Raw genomic sequence first — 23,033 nt, 5'->3', positions numbered from 1 at the left:
TATTTCTCCCATTTTTATGAATCCACTCTAAGCCACTAAGTAGGATGGTGCTGTCTATTCAAGTATTAATACCAATGAACTGCTTTGAAATTTCCATTTATCTTTCTTCCTGTGGTCAATTTCTTTCAAATCCGCAGGAACAGATAGATCAAACTGTTCTGGGTAGCAGTTGCCAATGATGATATAACCTGCTTAACAAGGTACCCTCATTGAACACAGGCCATTCCTGTTTGCATATGATGGCATTTCAGCTTGAGAATTTGTTTTATAAACAAGGATCAGGGTTGACATTTACTGAGCTCCTTGGTTTCCACTCTAATTGCAAGTTTTTAGCTTGAATACTTATTTACATATGCATGAGATTAGGAATCAGCTCTCTCATTGGGAAATTTCAAGCACGTGGAAGTCTTGCCAAATCAGCATGGTATAGCAGACCCAACTTATTGCACAGAAATAAGCAAGTGTCTTTTTACTTAAAGCAGAACCTCCAGCAAATGCACTGGCCTTAGGTAAATACCAATTTTGTTAGTGCTTATACAGAAATCATGGGAAAATTGTTATTCAGTTCGAGCCCCAGCGGTCTCCTATCTTTATCTCACCATTTTGACATTAAGAGGCTGCCTATCCTATACAAAAAGAAGTAAAATTACTGTGGATATCAATAGTTTGATATTTAATGGTTCAATACAATTTTAATCAATTATATTTCCCAAGCACCTTGCCCTGCTTCATCTGGGTTCTAGTCATTCCAGTTGCATGGTTGCTTTTACTGAATGACTGAAGAGGCGCTCTCCAAAAACTGTTCGTACCTCACACTCTGGAAAGAGGTTCGTCTGTGGTAGGTCCTGTCTGGGGCTCATTCCAGTTACAGATCTGTAGCTCTATTTTCACCTAGGTCATAACTGTGGTCCTTCAGCACCAGTAAGGGGCTAGGAATGAAGCGGGCTCTCTCTACACGTTATTATGTGGATCTCTGGCTGTCATAGCTTCAAAACATGTGATGCAAAATCATGACATTTGTAGGAAAATGGATACAAATAAAAGTGTATGTTAACTATAAACTAAAGGAAAACTTGCTATAATCCACAGACACAGAGACACTAGGTAACAAGAAAAGTTCATGGGGGGGACACCCAGATCTCCCTGGGAAGGGGAGATAGAAGAGATTTCCTGAGAATACTGAGCGTAGGTGGGGATGGGAACACGCGTTATTAGGTTGGGGAAAACAGGGCAAGAGTAGACTACTGGGAAAGGGGGAGGAGCATTTTGGGCTCAGGTAAAAACCTGGCCCAAAGTAATCTCTAAAAATCTACAAGGATGATCCCAGCTAAGACTCCTAGCAATAGTGGATATGTAGCCTGAACTAACCACCTTTTGGGACTGGATTGGTGCCCAGCCCAATTGCCATCAGAGAAACTTGATCCAGAAACTGATGGAAACAGACACAGACCCACAGCCAAACATTAGGCAGAGTTCTGGAAATCTGACAAAAGAGAGGAAGGAAAGATTGTAGAAGTCATCGGGTTCAAGGGCACAACAAGAAAACTCACTCACAGAATCCACTAACACGGGCCCATAGGGAATCACAGAAACTGAAACAACAACCAGGGAGTCTGCATGTGACTGACCAAGGTATTGTACACGTATGTTGCAGTTGTGTAGCTTGGTCCTTTTTGGGACTCCTAATGGGGTTATCTCTGACTCGTTGGGACCCTACTTCTTATACTGGGTTGTCTTGCCCAGGCTTAATGTGTATGGAGGTACTTAGTCTTACTGCAACTTGATATGCCATGTTTTGTTGATACTCATGGGGAAACTGCCCTTTCCTAAACAGAAACAGAGGAGGATTGGATTGGGGGGTGGGAACAGAGTGGGAGGTGTGGACTGGGAGGAGGAGAAGGAGGGGAAACTGCATCCAGGACTAAATAAATAAATAAATAAACAAATAAATAAATAATTCATTTTAAAACGAAAAAAGAAAATCATGATGTTATCTGAAATAAACCATACTCAGATAAACAAATGCTTCAGGGTGTCCTTCAGCAGTAGAACCTAGGTTTCAAAATATATGTGTGCATTTATATGAGTATGTGTGTGAGAGAGACAGAAAATGGAGAGAACAATTTTTTTAAAATAATTTATTTAATTTTAAGCTAATTGTTGTGATGGTGTTAGATTCCTGATCCAAACTGGGTTACTGACAGTTGTGAGCTGCAATGTGGGTGCTGGGGGTGTTTGAACCTGGGTCCTCTGGAAAGGCAGCCAGTGCTCTTAACCACTGAGCCATCTCTCCAGCCCCAAGAGAACAAATTTTAAATTTAAATATAGTTTGATCATGTTCTTCTCTTCCCCTAAGTTGTTTCAGATCCTCTTCCCCTGACCTATTCAACTTTAATTGTATCTTAAAAACAAACAAAATTCCAATACAACAACAAAACTAAGAAAACAAAACAAAACCACTCTCCAAAAAAAAAAGACAAAAAACCACCAAACTGTAACCAAATAAAAGCATATACACAAAAAAATTGTGGACCAATTATATCTTGGTCAATTACTCTTGACCATGTGGCCTATCCTGGAGTGGTTGACATACCCAATGTCACTCCATGGGAGGAAACTGATTTTTCCTCTCCCTTGGCTAGGTTTTCATACATTCATGCATTCATTTATGGAAAAAAAATAAGTTATGATAAGATTAAACAAAAACTATCACAATCAAATTAGACAAGGCAAACCAACAGAAGAAAAAGAGCCCAAAAGAAGACCCACTGGGTCTCACACTCTGGAATCCCGTAAAAACACTGAAAACTTGAAGCCATAATAACATGCAGATGACCTGGTGTGGACCTGCGTGGTCCCTGTGCATGTTGATGCAGTTTCTGTGGTCATATGAGCTTTTTGCATGTCGATGTAGAGGCTTTTGTTTTCCTTTGTATCCCCCTTCCCTTCTGGCTCTTATGCCTTTTCCACCCCGTCTTCTATGGGGTTTCCTGAGCTCTTGGAGTGGGGGCGCGTGTTGATGGAGACATTTCATTTAGGGCTGACTATTCCAAGGTCGCTCACTCAAACCAGGAAAGATCACAAGGAAAGCAGGAACTAGGGAGTCGCAAATAATGAAGGCTCTTTCTCGGCTCTGCAGAGAGATGCCCTAAGATGTATTTCAGGTGAAATATCCTTTAGTAGCATCAGACTCTTCCACTAGGGGAAGGTGGCTAGGAGATCCAAGAGCACCGTACAGAACAAAGCGGGTACCTTACATTTAGTGAAAGTACTAGAAAGATATAAGGCCATGTTAACCACTGGGCCAAGCTCCGGGAGTACAATCAAATAAAGGGAAGGAAGGATAATATGAACAAAGGGGTCTAGACCATGACGGGGGATACCCACAAAATCAGCTGACCCCAGCTCCTGGGAGCTCACTGATCTAGACTGATAACTGCAGAAGCCGCACAGGACTGAAGTAGGCCCCCTGAATGCAGGTGACAATGGTGTGGCTTGGGCAGTGTGTGGAGCCTCTGGTAGTGGGACCAGGATCTAACCCTGATGCATAAACTGACTTAGTGGAGCCCATTCTCTATGAAGAGATACCTTGCTCAGCCTAGGTGTGGAGTGGGATGGGGAGGGGGCAGGGAGGAAGGAGGGGGCAGGGCTTAGTTCTGCCTCAGTGAGAAGGGCCAGGCCTATTTGAACTCCCAGGGGAGTCCTTACCCTCTATGAAGATCAGATGAAGGGTGGGTGGGGAGAAGCTGGGTGGGGCAAGAGGAGAGGAGGGAGGGGGAGAGGGAGAGTAGGGATTGGTATGTAAAACAAACAACAAACAAACAAACAAACAAACAAAAGATGCTCATCCTCTTGTCACGTCCCAGCTTGAGGCTGCTGCTTGCTGGCTTAGTAACTTAGGGAAGGAACTAAATCGGATATAAAGAGTGGCTGGTCCTTTCCATAAGGGCAACAGAAGACAGGACTGACTGGGTAAAAAGGAGAATTAGGCAGAGTGAGGGAGGGGATACTGGAAAGGCAATGGGGCAGGCACGTAACTGAGAACAGAGTATAAGAACACCTTGTTCCGACAATACAGCTATGCAATGCATTATTTTATATATTAAACTTAACATTCATAAAGGCCAAAGTGGTACAATATAAACTTATAAACAAAATAAATTATGTACTACAAAATTGCCTTAAAGGCTTTGTCTTTCAGGTGCAGAACAGATCAGTCATTTGAATGCAAATATTTTATCTTGTATAAGCATGTATTAACTGTACAAAATAATCAGTTTCATTTTGACTTTTCATAAATGCATAGACAAGACTTTGATCTGATCTGCTTCAGTGTTATTCGCTCTTGTCTCAACTCTCCCATTGCCCCACCTCCCCAAGCGATTCCCTTTTCAACTCTAATGTTTAAAAATCATAAAACAAATTAACATCTTCTGATTAAATTTTACAAAAATAAAAGAAAATGAAAAAAAAAGGAAGAAGAAAAAATAAAAAATGACTTGGGGACCAATTTAGGGTAGTTGATAGGGTTTCTTTATCCACCATAACACACATCTTAAAATTTCCTGAGTAATTTATAAACACATGTACATTTTAAAATATATATTTAAAATGACAAATGAAGCCTGATTACTTCTCCCAAATAGCCAGGAGGTCTGGACACTGGCTCTGTCATCCCGTGAAGCAAGACAGAGGCTGAAGCTGCATGTTGCATGCTCCCTGCACCTTTGTGAATTCCCACCTGCTCCCCACATGCACACTGCCCAGCCACTGCCCTCCTCAGTATGCTACTTGTCCAAGTAGGAAGACAGTCCATGGCTTTGGTGGTTTTGGATGTATACAGCAAAGGAATAGCCAGGAAGCTGCTTGAACTGCATGAAGGTCAGTGGCAGGAGGCCCTTGTCTGCAATTGCCTGAGGAGGGAGGCCTTGCCAGGCAGGTGAAGAAGGCAGGAGTCTCCAGAGAAGCTATTTAGCCCTAGCAGCATTCATGTTGACTCTGTAGTGGGGCATTGTCCCCTTAGCAAATCGCTCCTCCAACAAAAGCCCTCACAGAGAGGCTTGCTCCTCCTGGCTGAGGTAGTGCACATGCCTCTGCTTTGCTCCTGTTCCTCTTTCTCTTTTTTTTCTTACAGTCACATCTGTTCTTTGTTTTCTCTCGTTTCGAATGTTTCCCAACACATCATGTTTAGTGAGGTGTTTAAGACAGACTGAGAGATGCTGTTGGAGGCTATGTTTTATAGCACAGTTTGTACACTAGTTTATTGCCAAATTAAAATAGAGATGTAATCTGGCAGCCTCAGCCTGCTGCCAAGGCTTCCTTGGGAGGCTTCCTGTATTAAGGAAAGAAAGTCGAGGGAAACAGGCATTAAAATAAGGGAATGTATGTCCATTCTCCTGTCTGTCCTCTTCTCTCTCTCTCTCTCTCTCTCTCTCTCTCTCTCTCTCTCTCTCTCTCTCTCTCACACACACACACACACACACACACACAAAAGTGGACAAAATGTCTTTTCTGCTTAAGCTGCAGAAATAAACAAATGGTACAGAAAAGAGCAGCACTCTCAAGTCCCTATAGTAAATGCAATGCGCTTCTTCATGTTGTCCACAGTGATTCAGCGCAGGAGGATATCTAGGGGTTAGGGCTCTGATGACTAAATTTGATGTTGTCTTAGAAACCACGGGGTTTCCCAAAAGTATGTCATCTCATAGACCATTAAGAAATTGAGGAATCTTGTCCTGAATTCTTTCTAAGAATTCAGACTACTTCCTTCACATTTTCAATTTGCATCTTTTCTCCTTGTCAATCATTTGTGGGATGCATAGAATGGTGCACATCCATTCAGTAGAGCATTATCCAGACAACTATATTAACTTGATGTGCAACCAGTCTGGGCTAAGGGATGAGATAGTTGGGAAACATTATTTGTGGATACAACCATTTCAGTGTTTCTAGAACATATTAGCATTAGAAGCAGCGGTCTGGGAAGATCTTGAAAAGGTACTTGGAAGGCTATGTTATTAAAAAGCACCAATCAAAATAAATAAAATAAATAACTGAGTAGCTTACCAGGTAAAGGTAAATGCTTCTCGCCAAACCATATTACCCAAGTTCAATTTTGTGAAAGAAGAGAAACAAAACCCATAATTTGTCCTCTGACATCCACATACCTGCCATGGCATGTACATGGATAAAAACACAGCAGTACACAAACACATATCACAGGTACACACACACACACATAAATAAGTAAATAAATTTAGTACAATTATAACCAAAACATTGATTTTTCACTTTGTCCTATTGACTAACCAAAACAAGAGTACGCTGACATCTTTGCCTTCATTCTGTGTCTCTCTTCTAGTGTGGAAAATCAGTTAACTTTGCACACATGCATGTTAATCCCACAAGGAGTGGTTGTCTAATTATCTTATGTTCCTTTAAGGATGAAGGTGCAGGTAAATCACCACCCTAAAACCTGCAGTCGCTTTGGATTCTGGGAACAGCAGAATTAGGAGGGACAGTCAGCTTCCTCTCTGGCATTTATTATCCATTATGATGAGGTTACAACACAGATCAGAAGTGACATCCTGAAGAAGAGCCATAGTGATCTCTTGTGACAACAATAATTGGGGCATTTTGCGACTATCTTGCTGAATCAGAACCGAGTTAGTGATCAAACAGTGCATACTTTGACTATGCTTAAATCTGCATATCTCCTACCTCTTGCCCTAAATCTCCTGTGTCAAACCAAAGTCAATATCGGTAGCCAAATATGAATTCAGGGTGACTGGACCCCTATGTATTTGGTTCCCTCATGATGTGGGATTCCCCTCTGTATGTTGTGAACACAGGAAATAGAGCAGGAAAATCCTTATAAAATCCCATTCATAATCATAATTTTCTTTTTCTCCAATCAGTTTATTTTTGAAAACATCTACTATACAACCACTGAAATACTTGATAATATCCTCAATAGATTTTACCATCTAAGAAAAAGAAATATCCTAAGCTATGAAAACAGTATAATCCTCTTAATTCTGAGGAGGACATTCGGGCATAAAAATTGCTCCAAGGTTAAATAGCAGCTATTCGTTTGAAATTTCCATTCAACTGGTGGCCAGTAAATCTCTATTGTGTTCCAGAAAGAAAATAACAATATGGTCAACAGAAGTCTTTGAGGGCCGTCTAACGCTCACATCAAAAGCTGTGTTTGTGCACTCAGTACGATGCACAAAAAGGCATCTCAGACCTCTTGAGCATTCTTCAGACCACACTTCCAAATCCTCCTCTCAGGGTCTTAAAAGTTTCATTTCTTGAAGGACAGAAAACAACCAATGTCATAGACACGAGAAAAACAAAATCTCTGTACATAGAAGAAAAGTATGCCCCAAAGTACAAAGAAGATAAGAAGTAAGGGAAGAGGGAGGGGCAAGGACGGTGCACTTAAACAAGCTGTATGGGTGCCAGCCCCTCACCACAGTGTTTTATAGGACTCAGTTCCTTTATGTTTGCTTGGGTTTGACATGAAACTGCATCCAGCAGATGGAAAGCTTGCTCTGGGGCTAAGATCTTAGCTGAGAGCTTGGCAACAGCAGCACTAGCAGCTGTCACAGAGAAAAACTGATGAACAATACTTATACACAAGAACAAATGTTCCTCTTTCCTAAAATTCACAGATGCTGGCCAATCAATGCCAACAGGAAGATCTCCTTGGTACCCAGAGCTGCATCTTATAAGTTCTAAAAATTCCATGGTTTGTAAATGATTGCCAGAACTCTGATACCAGCATCGCTGACCCCACCTGGTGGGCCACAGGCCCTCTTCACTTAACTCACAAGAGTACCATTGAGTTTTCAGATGGTGCCAGATCCCTTCCCGTCCAGATAATGCCATGCTCCTCACACCTTGATGTAAGTCCTGAGACACTGACATCTTTCCAATTCTCTACACACATCAGCAGATTGTCTAGTCCCACCACATAACTGATTTAGCCTTAATTTTCTCTTGCAAAACCAGAGACCAAAGTAGAAAGACTATTTCTGTTCACATGTTCACTTCAAAATATCACTATCAAAAGTGAGATTTCCACAAAATTTCATGCAAAGGTTTTTCTTCTATTGTTTCTACAACATCCACACATGAAATCAACTGAAATTTTCTTATGATACCATTTGTTGAATCATCTGATTTTGAATTTCTCACATTATATAGAATAAAGATTGATCAGGATTCTTTAAGTTCTGAAAGCAAAGGATTCATCAAGCCTATCCTCATAAACCTTTGAGCTAGACCCTCATATAATCTTAACTCATCCTTACATTTCTATGTTTAACCCTAGAGTCCATAGCTCAGAATATATCAGCCCTGACCCAACTTTTCAAAGGCATTAAACTAGGGAGACAAATAGCCACATTTGCCATTAGACCAAACCATGAACATTAGTATCACCTTCCACAAGTCTAGTGTATTATAGTGAGCTTTGCCAATGTTCTATTTTTGATGGAAATTCCACTCTGTAAATACTACTTTTCCAACTTTATAAAATTATTTATTTGTGAGATTCTTCTTCCTCTATTTAAGAAGAAAAACTGTGCTCCTTATCAACAGGTTCATCATATTTTTTGCTCTACTGGAGTAATTTCTTATGGCCTCTAGAGGTTATAAGCCAAAAGGTCACTAAACTTTTATCATCTGAACTTTGGTTATTAAGTTCATATAATTTTTGTAGCCACTATGATTGTGCATCAGTAGGTTCCCTGACTTTTTAGAGAATGTTAGATTAAGTCATATCTATAAATCTTCTAAGTCTGTATGAATTAAAGCTTGATGTCATTTTCTGTAAGTCAACACTTCAAAAAAAGATGAAGAGTCTAATACTATTTTCCATCACATGGAAAGTGGACCTGCAAAAAACATAACTAGCTATACAAACGTATTTAAGAAAATGCTTTATTTCAAAAGAGCAGAAAATACTGCTCACTATAAGTGGTGGAGTTGGGACCTCTGCCTAGGTGTCCTCATTCCTCCGGGGCTATCTACTTGTTCAGAGTGATTATAGAAAGCATGAAGTACTGGGTCCTCAGGGGTTACATTTCAGGGCATCTCCTCTAGCATAACTGCAAAGGTGTTATCCAAGTGAATCTGCCCTGCACTATGCCTCAGGCATCATGGGGTAAAATTAACTTAACTTAGAGCGGAATAAAATACGATAACAGTAGATTAAATGGCAGATACCCCAGCTCTGTCTTCACTGTTAATTACACCAAACACGTGGCGGCTCAACTCCAGGCGCAAAATTGAACGTTGTGTGAAAGTGTACCCAGGCTAATTAAGAAGAAAAAAGACTAATGGTAAACCTTTCCTGTTTTTAGACTTAATGTGAGTTTTATTTGGTGGTAGGGCAGTATGACTAAAACTCCAATTCTGTGATGCTAGTTTGCTTGCTTCAAAATGCCCATATCACTAGAGACCTTGGGAAATTGCTTACAATCTTTCTTTGCCTTTAGGGAGAACCCCAAATATTGAGACCAGCCCAAACAAAGAAAACAACAGTGTTCCAGTTTTCTTTCTGTCAAAAATATAACTTCAGGAAGAATGGATGTATTTGGCTTACATTTTCGGGTCACAATTCATCCTTGAAGGAAGTCAAGGTAGGATCTATAGGGAGAAATGCCTGCTGGCTTACATTTTGGCTCACTCACTGGCTCATGCTTAGCTAAATATCTTATAGAGATGAGGCTTACCCTTCTCAGAGAAGAGACTGTCCATGGTGGAATTGGCACACCCATATCAATAAACAATCAGGACACTCTCTTACAGATACAGATACAGGACAATATAATCTTAACAATCCCTCAAGTGAGGTTCCTTCTTTCTAGGTGACTCTAGCTTGTGTTAACAATAAATCTATCCAACACATTTAGTATCTCCTCCAACTAATGGAAACCCAATATTTCTTTAAGGACATGTAATATGTAAGCTATGATGCCTCTCAAAAGAATTTTCAGATGATTTTGTGGAATAATAGATTACATAAAAAGAATGCCAGTATCTCACCTGTTTTCATTTGAATTTTTATGACTCAAGTTTATCTTATGTTTACCTACCTTTTCCATTACAATTTTACTTGTCAATTTGGTAGCCTTATACTCTATGTGGCTGTTTAAGTATTTTAAAGACAAAATAACCCATGTATTGATATAGTACCTACATACAATAGATAATAGAGAACAGTTAAGATGTAGTACAATATTTATGTGGCATACACATGCAACTGAATACATGTGTAGTACAACTTCATCTAATGATCTAGAAGAAGTGGACATCTTCCATTTTGCTACCAAGTGAAGGAAATCCATAAGATAAAAGCCTAAAGAGGATACTGACCTCTGAACATCTTTCTCACTTTTTAAAAGTCACCTAATGCCTGAAGCCTTAGTAAAGTAGCTGCTTTTTGAGGTTGTGGGTAAAGCAATAGGTCTTGAACTAAGAAAATGATCATTGATTTAAACTCACAAAACATCCTCAAATTCCACGAAAATCGGTGCCTCGTAAGTCCTTCAGCATCTGTTACAGTGCTGAAGGTCGACCAAGTTGTGCTAAAACTTCTCTCTTGGTTTTGTGGAACTTTGGCATGTGAGGTTCACCAAGGTGCCCTTAGGTTACTTCCCAGAGAATCTGTGGTATTCTAGACTACCCGTCTTATGTTGTTGCCCTAGCTGATAGGGAATAGCAGAGTTTGGCCTATGCCCCTACTGTGATGGATCAATTTTCTAGAGACCCAAAGTGAAGATCACTCACCGAGGAACTGGAATCTTCAGTGCTATGAACTAAAATGCATATTGTCATTTTTTAGGTGAATTAGGTCAGATATTTGATGGAAAGGTGTCTAACATGGCATCCAAGCTTTATACTGTTTCTCTACAAGATTTCACTTGATATCTGAACTTTCTTTGGTATGTTTTTTCATGTATTTGCATAGCTGTGACAAGCAACCTGAGATGTTCTCATGCACTGAGTTCAGGCTACTGCACAGAAGAGAAAAATAAAGAGAAATGATCAGTGAGATGATAGTTCCAGATGGGTAACCAGTGGCCTTTTCCGGGGCAGGTGTGCACCGCTGTGTCAAGCATGGCAAGTGTGCTCACCTTTTGGTCTTGACTGTATGCCAGGATCCAGTCTTCCTGCTTCGGATGGAAGAGCAAACTCTGGATGTAAAAGTTGAGCCGGTACTTTTGATAGGTTGCCCCTTCATCGGAGCTGATCAATAAACTGCTCTCAATCTCTGGGTCCGTGAGTAACATAATCTGCGGAAAAGCAACAGAAAGCGAAGCTTGCAAATTACAACGCATGACACTGAACTGGGGGCCAGACCACACTGACGCAAGATACACAAGGAAGAAGAGAGGCTCAGCCACAAGGACCTGCACTCCGCACGGTTGATTCTCCTACCTCAGACAATGCTTCAACACTGTATTATCTGACAAACACAGAGGAACTAACTGGCCAGAAAAAGGAGATAAAATCAGAAGACCATACTTGCTTCCCCTTTATAGGACTTTTTAGAAGCTGTTTTCTCTTTTTGCAGCTATTTTTTTCTTTTTCTTTTTAAATGAAAATTGTATTTTTCTTATTTACTTATGTGCACCCATGCATGAGCTATGGAACACAGGGGGAGGTCAAAGGACAGTTCTCAGGTATTGGTTCTTTTGTTTTATCATCAGGATCTGTACATTGAACCCAGATTATCAGGCTCGGCATTAAGCACCTTTACCTGCTGAACCATCTCCCCAGTTCTTTTCTTTCCTTTTTTTGTTTTTTTTTTCATTTTTTTATTGATATTTATTGAGCTCTACATTTTTCTCTGCTCCGCTCCCTACCTCTAACCTTCCCACTTCAATTCTCCCCAAGGTCCCCGTGTTCCCCATTTACTCAGGAGATCTTGTCTTTTTCTACTTTATATTTCCCATGTAGATTAGATCTATTTAAGTCTCAGTTTGTATTCACATTGTTGTCTAAATTCTCTGGGATTGTGGTTTGTATGCTGGCTTTCCTTGCTTTATGTTTAAAAGCCACCTATGCCGGGCAATGGTGGCGCATGCCTTTAATCCCAGCACTCGGGAAGCAGAAGCAGGCGGATCTCTGTGAGTTCGAGGCCAGCCTGGTCTACAGAGCTAGTTCCAGGACAGGCTCCAAAGCCACAGAGAAACCCTGTCTCGAAAAACAAAACAAACAAACAAAAAATCAAAAACAACAACAACAAAAAACCACCTATGAATGAGTACATGATAACTGTCTTTCTGTGTCTGGGTTACCTCACTCAAAATAATGTTTTCTAGCTCCATCCGTTTTTCTGTAAAATTCAAGCTGTCATTATTTTTTTCTGCTGTGTAGTACTCCAATGTATAAATGTACCACATTTTTCCTTATCCATTCTTTGATCGAAGGGCATTTAGGTTGTTCCCAGGTTCTGGCTATGACAAGCAAAGCCCCTTGGTTATAGCCCTTCCTCATGATGTAGCTCATTCACACTCGGTCTAGGGGAAATAAAAGTGCCAGGCTGATTGTTTTCTGTGGAGGAAAGGAATACATATGAGCATGGGCCCAAATCTTTGCTTTTCTGCTTTCATGTCCCATTTCACACCAACAGCACATTCTGCTTTTAGTTTGAGCCTGTGAGCCTTGAATCAAACTCTGAGCTCTTGAAAATTTTCTGATATATAAAATGAGAAAAGATAGTTTTTTAAATTAATTAATTAACTAATTAGTTAGTTAGTTAGTTTAAAAAAAAATGAATGGAACCCAAGTCATATCTCTGACTCTGGATGGAGACACAACATTCTAAACAGTTCTTAAAAACCCATAAAATTTCTGTCTACTTATAGGGTTTCTGATAAAAACAAAGACAACTGTCCCTCCCTCTTTAAAGTTAATCCAAATGGTTGTATCAATCACCTGGACAAGAAACACCTTCCCAGAAAGTTGTACATTCCATAGAGCTTAGAAAACAGTTATCGAGCCTGCTTAATCACGCCAGTTGGCACAACAGTCTCTAGCCATTGCACCTCTCACTCTTGAGAGTGTCCACTTTAGTTTGTAACAAACACATCTATCTTCTACACATGATCTTGAGCTAAGCGTTTCCCAATGTGTTTGCCATATTCCCTCCTTACATATGACCACAGATTGAGCATGCACAGGTATGTGTTCCTCAACAGCCCACCCTCCAAATGCTTTTCTTTATGGATATGCATCCGCTCCCCAGCATTGCTTCAGAAATAACCCCTGTGCTGTGAAGCTGTAACAGGCAATGCATCTTTCTGTACAATGTAAGTTCTTGGCATGCTTTTCCTTTTGCCTGCATCAAGATGCAAGCCCCTTGTGCTGGGGTACAATTAAACCCACCTCTCATGATAGGGTGAATTACTGGCCTCAGGTTGCCATCATTTGTAAATCCATACATTGGTCAGAGCTCCCTGCTAGGCAGTATTTCCACCTCAGAATTCTGGTTGACAAAAAATGACTTCCTTTGTTTAATAAGATATTAGTGGACTCTGACTCTGGCAAAGAATTAATACATGATGAGAACATGCCTCAGGGAGACCTCTTGTTCAGGAGGATGAGAGCCAAATGGAGCAAGCACAATAGAACCTGACACTTGCATACACCTAAACCATTCGGTCCTTAGTCAACTTACATGCTCATGCATGATCAATAAACGGCTAAAGTGTAAGCCAGTGAGTGTGGGCATGGCTGCTTGTTGCACAGCAATAGCTGGCTGATATACCTGCACACTGGTTCTAATACCACACTTCAAATGAAGAATCATCTTCATGGGGAGCCAGTCTCTTTGACAGCCATGAATTATGTCTTCAAAAAAAGAATATTAATGCATATATTATTTAATTCCACTGCCAGTTTTTACTTTCTAGATTACTGTATTATTTATTCATTTATTTTGCTTCTTTCTTTATATATTTTACTGCAATGTAAGCTTTACAGGAGTCAGGGTATATCTTTTGCTCACAGGTGTATTCCTAGCAGTTAGACTAAATTTACCATATATTATACACTCAACAGATATATGCCAAATGAATGAATAACTAAATAAATTAATGGATGAAAAAGAGGGTATGAGCAAGAAAGGGAGGAAGGGAATGAAGGAGGGAAGGGAAAAGAGAAAAGAAAGGGAGGACGGAAGGTTTTAAAAGCAATCTTGTAGACTTGGAAATGTGCTTCTAAAAGTTTGCAAAGATATGAATGTGAGCTTCACAGAAAGCATAGCTGGACTACTTCTCCATCTTTTACCCAGGGGCTATAAATCTGTGTAAGCTCATGGCTTCAGGTGCTTGTTTTGCACTCTCGTTAGGATGCCTACCCTTGGCCAGAGCATTCTGAATAAAGCAATAGAAGCAAGATAAATGAGCTGCCTTGAGAACTGCTTGTTTTCTCTCATTTTCTGCCTCTAGGAATATGTGATGAAGTACCTCATTTCCAACTCTCTATAGGTCTCCTTGGCTCCATCGAAGTGCACACCTAACATTTGTAGACAGCCTGCCTTAACTCTACCCATTGACTTCTTCCCTGTCAACTTATTGATTCGTATTCTCTAAGCCTGGTTCAGTATGAGAGAAGTGCTCAATGTATGGGTACGTGATGGAGGATCACTGCAGTCTGGATTTATCAGCAGCCGAGGGAGGAAGGGAGGATGGGAGAAGAGAACAAAAGAAGAAGGGGGAAAGGATGGAGGAATTAAAAGGCAAATACAAACTTCTCAATTGGGAGGCACTCATTCTGAAACCTAATAATAGTTCATGTCACCTTTGAAAGTGATACGATGCCACCACACATGGAACAAGTTGTGCATAACAGACCCATTGCTGGATTCTGTTGCTGCTATTCAGGATGAACAAGGTTCTTTAACATTCTTCTTCTTCTTCTTCTTGGAGAAGACAAAAGTTTTAAGAGGAGTTCTTTGGTTGTTGGCAAAGGAGAAAGGTGGGAAACGTGCAAAATCGGAGTCGGCTGTCCTTCACACAGCATGAAACTCTGCCTACTGTCCCTAAATTCTGACAGACGTTATGAGTGTGTCTACCTCATGTTCACCAGACAACTTCGTCCACTTGATGACTGATGTGGGGCCATCAGGTAATCTGCTAAGAACGAACTCACATGGCTTCATTAAAATCTATTGCACACTATAAACGAGGACGTTTAGATGGCTTCTAACTGGACAGGAATATTTCCAGAGGATTTCATATTTATTGGGACATTAAAAAAAAGGCTGTCATATTTCAAAACACAAATATGCCATCAAATGTTCATACTGCCTTGTGTACCTAACCACAATGAACAATAAAGTGTAACAACCTCTTGTCCTACTGCCAAAACGTTATTTTCATGATACTATGAAGAGGCCTGGCTTTACAGTCATCGCTGTGTAAAGCCAGGTGATGTTCCCCTCACTTTGTTGATTCCCTGTTTCCAATTAACAAGAATATGCTCTGTCATTTCACAACCTGCTTCCCCTAATAAGGAAATTAAAAAAAAAATACAACTCAAATTAAGACTACAAAATATCCCCAAGTGAAAGTGATTGTTATTTATTGTTTACCAAAACTAGATTAATATGTATACATTCTCTAAATTCACCAGGCTATATGAAACTATGTCGTATCCCCCTGTAACATTAGTAAGAGCCTGAACTATTTCAAATAATTTTTAATTTATGGATATTTGTTACCATATAGATAAGTCTATGAGGGATTGGGGCTCTTATTTTTTTGCCCCTCCAAAACCCATCTTCTCTGTTCAATATTTCCCTGAAACCTTATACTTGGGAATTTGCATGTTGAAACTGTCTGGAGGGTAGGTGATCCCCTGTAAAACTAGCAAGTCTGGACCACAAAAGCCACTTTCTGCCCACATCTCTCAAAAACCATGTTAGTGTAGATCTGTCTTTGTTTACCTACTTTTGTTTTCATCATCCTAATACGATCTCAATATATGTATATATATATACATATTTATGACTTTAATTTCTTGATCCATACCTATACACTAACTACATCATAAAGTTGATTTGTATTCATATTTTTATTTAAAATTAGAACCTATGCAATTTTGCCAAGGGTTGCAAACATACAGGTAAGTGCAAAATTTAGACCTACAAAGACAGTACAACATATTTTAATACTTTAATCACAACCTTCAAATAATTAGGGTGTACTTAGTGCAGTGATTGGAATGTCATGCATCCTTAATGAGTTGCTAGATGATTAAGGAAACCTTGTTATTTCAGCCTTAAATTCTCTCATGATTTTGCCTCAAATGAACTGAGCTTTGTCTTCCTTTTTTTTCCAATTACAAAAAGTAAATAAATTAATAAGTAATTTATTAATCAAGATCTTCATAGAAAATGTTTAACATATATGGAAAAACTCATAATGAATATAATTCAGTCTTCAGACTTAGGTAGTGTTGCTGGTCCAAAATAAGTTATGTCTCCTCAAGAAATTGTTCAAAAAAATCAGTATTTTAAAAATGCTTACATTCAAACCAATGAGCTACTTTCCAAAATATCAGATTGTACTTCTCATTTTTACATATTTCCCTAATCATTTATCTGTTATCTGTTTAATTAACTATCTATTTAGATTTATTTATTTGTGTGTGGGGTGTGTGTGTGTGTGTAGAGGCCACAGGACAATGATAGGTGTGTCTGTTGTTCTCTACTTTATTTTATGAGGCAGTGTTTACATTGATCCTGGAGTTGTCAGTTAGGTCAGGCTGTCTGGGCTGCAATCTCCTGGGATGCTCATACCATCACCGTCCCATGACGTCACTACAGGTACACATTGCTGACTCCAGCTTTTAAGACAAGGGCCAGGAATCTCAACTCATATCCGTATGCCCATGCAGCAAGCAATCTTTCCACTGAGCCATCTTTCCCTTAGACTGCATTTCTTTACATGTTACATGATTCTTGTTTTCAACGAGGTCAAGATGGCTCTCTACCTTCTTCTGGCTCCTCATGTGTCTTCAGAGGAGTGGCGTGTTTAATCTCCATTCTGGCTAATGAGGTAAACAGGCTCTCAGAAGAACGTTTCAAAAGTCATGAATCCTATCTTTTTCACACTCTCAGCAAGCAGCTCTCTGGGGAAGGCACTCTACCTGAGAAAAACCTTATTATGCAGCAGGTCCATATACTTTTGTGAGCACACTGATGAATTTACAAATGAACAAATGAATCAATTAATAAGTGCCTTCCGCTGAACATAACCCAGGGGTCCCTGCAGCGTCGGGATTTCAGGTCTCACAGTCTCTGCTGCTCTGCTTGGACAGCAGCAGGATAGAGAACAGGAAGAGACTGCTCTGAACAGGAGTAATTATTCTATGTTCAGATGGACTCGGGGTGATTAGCACCTGTTTACCTGGGCCTTATGGGGTGTGCAGACATGGTACTGACTGCATCTGTGGATGAATTGTTTTCCATACGAAGTCAATAACTGCAATGCCAGCTCCTGCAATCCAGCTGTAAGCAATCATTCATCATCTACTTCAGAAGGAGTAAGAAACTTTATTTGCTTTTCCTAGAGGTGACAAATGGACATGAAATACAATTTATAGATTTCAAATACATCACTTCCTTCTTCCTTTGGTAGTTTTCCTTCTGACAGCCTAGGGTAGTCAAAAATTGAATGTGGCCCGGGAAGATTGCTCACCGGGTAAAGGTGCTTGCCATTAAGCCTGACTACATGAATGCGATCCCGTAGTGGAAGAAGACAACTGGTGTTCTCTGAATACCATATGTGTGCCCTGGCATGTGCTTGTCCAAAAGCATATGCACACAAATACAAGAACTGTCATAAATTTAAATGCATCTTCACTCTTTGATTTGTTCTAGAGTCACCATATGGCTCCATGACACAATTTTCAAAACTTGGCAGACAACTTTATGATCCTTTCAGGCATCTACAGTGGTCTCAGTTGCCATGGAAATGTTACTATTATTTAGTTTTATGTTGGGAGCAGTGAGACCCCAGATCCTAAATTTCTTGTAATCCCCTGATCTGAGTGCCTACAGCTGCTCTGAGCACGAGACCTTCAGGAGTTTCTGATGGCAGGAGAGTGGTTTCTGGTGGGCTTGGCTGGGGCGTGGCTATCGCTATATAATCTGCCCCTGAACAAAATAAAGGGAGCATTCTTGGGGAATTCAAGGATGGCCTGTGTCGCTGTCTCTCTGTCTGTGTGTGTCTGTGTATTTTAACCTCCAGCCCCCTTGCCCAAATCTCGCAAACTGGGTGCCAGAGCACAGAGCGCAGACATGGGGGCGCTGTGCGCGGCAGTTTTACAGTTTTGTCCTAAGTATGTTGCTTTGTAATTTGACCATTTATCAGCTTAGGCAAAGCTGGGCTAAGAAGGGGAATATTGCTACTTCTGGGTATATATTTTTCCATCATTGCCTTGATCTTAATGTAGACAGCATTCAGTTAATGTGTTATGCATGAATTGTTTGTTCCTTTGTCTGCTGTTTGTCATTTATAGGCTGGACTCAAGCAGTGGGAATACAGTTACTTCTGGGGAATATCATTCTTGTTTCTCTCATGTCTTAGCTAAGCTCCAAATGGCCACATCACAGGTGTATAACAAATGAATTTCATAATGACCCTGAAAATGACAAAGTGGGAAAAACAATCAATAGACACTCTGCTTTGTTCAAGCACAAATATTTTTCTCTACAAATGAAACAAGAATTCATTTGCAAGCCTCTGGCCTGGAAATTAAAAACGAATTAAGCAAAATGTAATCAGAGCAAGGAAGTAATTTGCTGACCAGTGTGGGTGGAAAAACTGCCTATTCCCAGTGTGGAATAAGCACCATCCTCCTCTCTAGCTGAGGGTGAGGACAATAAGTGTTCATCAATTGACAGCTCTTTGTAGGACAGTATTAGTGAATGTTACGCCAGATCCCAGAAGGACCAAGGAAAGAAAAGTCACTGAAGCTGAAATAATAGTGAAAGAAGGGGAAGGAGGTGATTAAATGAAGAAAATCTCAACCACATATGCGTTGATAGAAGAGAGTCTGTGGTAATACAGCAGGAATACAGCCACTCGTCCTATATTTCATTCTCTCAACCCAGTGAAGCTTGCATAATGCACCATCTTTGTTTGTTAAACAAAACAGTGCAATTTAATGCTAAGAGATGAAGACATCATTTTTGTAATAGGCCATCTACTTGTGACCTGAGAAACCGCTGGGAAACTTTGCCATTATATTCCCGAGTTAATTCTTCGAGTTCATTTTATCATTTTTCCTTTTTTAAAAATGAATTTTGAAATTTTTAGGAAAAAGGAATTTTAAGCAGCACACATAGTCCTTCTCATGTCTTTATTGTTCATGGGAAAAACCTTCCAATTATCATTACATGTAACAATAATGAGAATTCTTTCTGAAAATGCTCAATAGTGAAACTTCTAGAATACACAAGAGTTATATAAGTTCACCATAAATGAAAAGATTTGGGTTACACTCCTGGGAAGACAATTCAAGGAAGAGAATGATATACGACACCCAAAGTTGGGTCCCGTGAGATAACTGTTAAGCAGTCCCCTCCCTTACACTTACAGCATCCTCATCCTAGAAGAGCATGTCTCCATGAGTCTCTGCTCCCACTGCTGAGGACTATGCAGGCCCTCTACTAAGGGGATGCCTGGATATATACAGCCAGGGTAATGCGTAGGGCTGACCATGCATGCAGCATAGGTTTGTCGTGAAGAAGAGCTAGTACTACATCTGATTCTGTTACAAATCACCATGGAGGTATGCCCTACTTACTGAGAGAGAAAAAAAGGTGGTTTTAGGAAAGAATATTAGTATTCTGAAAAACTGGGAACTTTGTCATATACACTGGAGTAACAGTTAATGTCAGAAGACTTGGGTCCAGAGACCTAGATTTGAAATTTTTCTCTGTCAGGTGTGTCTGTGGTGCTCTGAATGTATAGCTCATTGAATATTTTGGGGCCTCTATTGCCTCTATAAGGAGAGTGACAATAAGTAGGTTGATATTTACTGAGCATGAACTTTGCATGGGGCATCATGCTATGACAGAAAACAAGTCAATTGTATTAAAAGTAATACTATCTCAGATAGACCTTGAGATGGGGCTCAGAGCAAAGAAGTATCACTCTTAGTGTCACACAAATAGTCAGCAGTAATGCCATCTATGGTATACACTGCTCTTATTTGTGTGAGCATCCACAGAGCCACCTCATAACGAGTGGCAAAGTTACAAGTGTATTTCTGATGAAAGAATGGAAGAAAGGAAGGAAGGAAGGAAGGAAGGAAGGAAGGAAGGAAGGGAGGGAGGGAGGGAGGGAGGGAGGGAGGGAGGAAGGGAGGGAGGGAGGAGGGAGGAGGGATGAAGGAAGGAAGGGAAAGAAAAAAAAGAAAGAAAGAAAGGAAGGAAGGAAGGAAGAAAGAAAGAAAGAAAGAAAGAAAGAAAGAAAGGTAAATTTCTAGAAAAGAGCAGGAAGGAGGAAGAAAAAAGGTTAGGATATGGGGGATATATTACATAATGAGACACAGAGAGGACAAGAAGAAAGTGGGTCCAAGGTTATAGGACACTCAGAAACAAGATGTTAACAATTACATGGTATTACCTCAAAAATAAGACATTCCTAAAGAAAGGAAATAGGATCCTCACTATAAAGTTCAATACCCAATCTTCAGTCATGTCAGGATTCCCACAAAGGCCATGGCCTCCTTTCTTCTTTTCTTTTAAGCATTTTTCTTCTCATGAATGATTTTATGTTTTCTCATGAAAATGGGTAAGAAACAACATAAACAGACATAGAAAGCTTTGATCAAATGATAGCATAGGTAACAAAAGAAGCTATTCTTAAAGAAGCAGATGCTAAAGCTGGTAAGAATCATTGTGGTATAACTGGTTTCCTACAAGATGTGTCTTTTGTGTAATTTACATATGAAGAATACAGTCTCGTTTTGCTGAAGACATGGCTGTTATTGTATAAAACCACCAGGAAATATTTAATATTAATTAATGGTTAAGATTGTATTATCTAGTTTACAAAATCTAAGCACAATATTTTAAAGGGAAATGTACAATTTCAGTGGGCATTTTTATTACTGTCACCATAGAAACCAATTAAATACCTTGGGGATACTTGAGCTACCTTTAAATTTCCAAGATTACTGATTGCCTTTTTTTTTTTTTTTCAGATGTAATCAGGACACACTTCTATGATCATTCCAAACCCCAGAGTAATCTCTATTTTCAATCCCCAAAGATCTATAAATGACAACAGGCTGCATCATTTAAAAATGTTAGCTGCTCTCAAAGGGAACCAAAGTGATGGAAGAAACAGGCCTTTGTCTTTTTCACTCACAGGAAACTTTACTAGGATTGATGTTCACTTAATGATGAGAAATTTCTTTATTCCAGTAGAAATGATAAAGGCAGGTGGAGTTGGGAAGAGCAGGAATGGAATGATATCAGTATACTGATAAAACTGAGTTAGGTGAGGACAGCACCATTTTTTGAAAACTCTCCAAGTGTTTGCTCGATTTTAGTTTGAGTAAATGTCAAGTTGAAAGTCACGAATCTGAGAGGAAAGGCCTACATTAATAAATCAGTTCTGAAAATCAGTCACTAGAATGTACCCACATTCTTCACCCCTCGCTCTGGTTGCAGCAATGGCTTGGTAAGTGTGTTTTAGTTTTACTTATATTAATGCACCGTGGTAAAGTGGCAGATATACCGGGGTGTATTGGAGAAGATTAACGAGGTTTCAGCCGCATGGAGCTTTGCTAATGTATTTGGCTATTAAAGCTTTCCTGAAAAGACTATGGAGACCACCAGGGGTTTCTCTCAGAGAGGATCCCGGGATTAGTGGGCTGAGAATCCCTTCTGTTGCTCCTCAGTTGGACTCCTTGGATGTTGTGCCAAGGATCATCCAGGAAAAGGAGCCTCCTGCTAACAAGGAGGTCTAGTTCAATTACTTAATGGCAGGCATTTGATCATCTCAAGTTGTTGTTGAGAGGAAATAAAGAGGGAATGTGCTTAATGGCCACGTGACTGAGCATAATCACCCAGTATCCGCTGCTTTTCCATTCTCCTCTCTTCTTTTCCTTAGAGAAGCAGCCGGTAACGACATACAACTGCTATCTGAAGAAGTTATGTTCTGTGATTTCATTACCAAAGATATGTCTGTGTCTTTGGCTAATTTCATCTTTCAGAAGCAGCACAAATGGTGTAGAATATTTTAAAAGAAGGAAAGAAGCTGTTGTATAAATGCACTGTTTTGTAATGTAGCACTTCAGACTAGTGGTTTAAAGCAAGCACTTAGTTTACCTCATGAGTTCTGTGGTTTGAGAATCTAGAAAGAGCCCAGTTGTGCAGTTAAATTTCAGACTTCCATGCCATAATCATAGTCAGAGTTGTTTGTTGGTCAGGTTAGCCACCTGAATGATGCTTCATGAAGGTATTGGCAGTACAATTAAATGCTAAGAGTTCAATCTGTTTTAAGTCCGTACAAAAGTGTTTTCAGGACAAGGTTCATTGTCGTGATGGAAAGAATAAGTCTATAAAGATATTACCTTCTGAAAAATAGTTTGGTCTTTATTCAGGAACCATTGTGAGTATTATATAAAAAGATAGGTCACGGTTTGACTTGTTTTAATGCATTATGACAATGTATGTCATACATTGCTCTGGGAATTTCTGGCTAGTTTCTTGTGATGGTTCACTTTTTACTATCAACATGACATCATGTAGAATCACTAGAGAAGGAAGTCTTAATAAAGAATAGTCTAGATTAGATTTGTCTGTATGCTTCTCATTGGAGGGTTGCCTACTCACTGTGGGTAGCACCATTCCTTAGGCAGGGGATTCTAAACTGTGAAATGGAGAAAGTGAGCTGAACACTAGCATCCATGCTCTCTGATCCTGATTATAAATGCCATCTGACCAGCGCTCTAAATTCCTGCCACTGTTATTTTATTGCTAGGATGAA

At 39.8% G+C, this 23,033-nt stretch overlaps 1 protein-coding gene across 5 annotated transcripts in view; it reads right to left on the bottom strand.

Annotated features, from left to right (window-relative positions):
* Nucleotides 1–23,033, bottom strand: part of Sorcs1 (sortilin related VPS10 domain containing receptor 1) — a 486,223-nt gene that overhangs the window by 161,057 nt on the left and 302,133 nt on the right. For all 5 annotated transcript variants that reach the window (XM_050145543.1, XM_050145559.1, XM_050145567.1 and 2 more), the window contains exon 4: nt 11,148–11,306. In XM_050145543.1, the coding sequence (XP_050001500.1) occupies nt 11,148–11,306 (159 nt within the window). The remainder of the gene's footprint in view (nt 1–11,147; nt 11,307–23,033) is intronic.

Source organism: Alexandromys fortis, unplaced genomic scaffold, assembly GCF_014885135.2.
Source record: "Alexandromys fortis isolate MF-2015 unplaced genomic scaffold, M_Fortis_MF-2015_v1.1 scaffold_16, whole genome shotgun sequence".
Classification (NCBI taxonomy): domain Eukaryota; kingdom Metazoa; phylum Chordata; class Mammalia; order Rodentia; family Cricetidae; genus Alexandromys; species Alexandromys fortis.
This window is presented reverse-complemented; position numbering and strand designations above follow the sequence as displayed.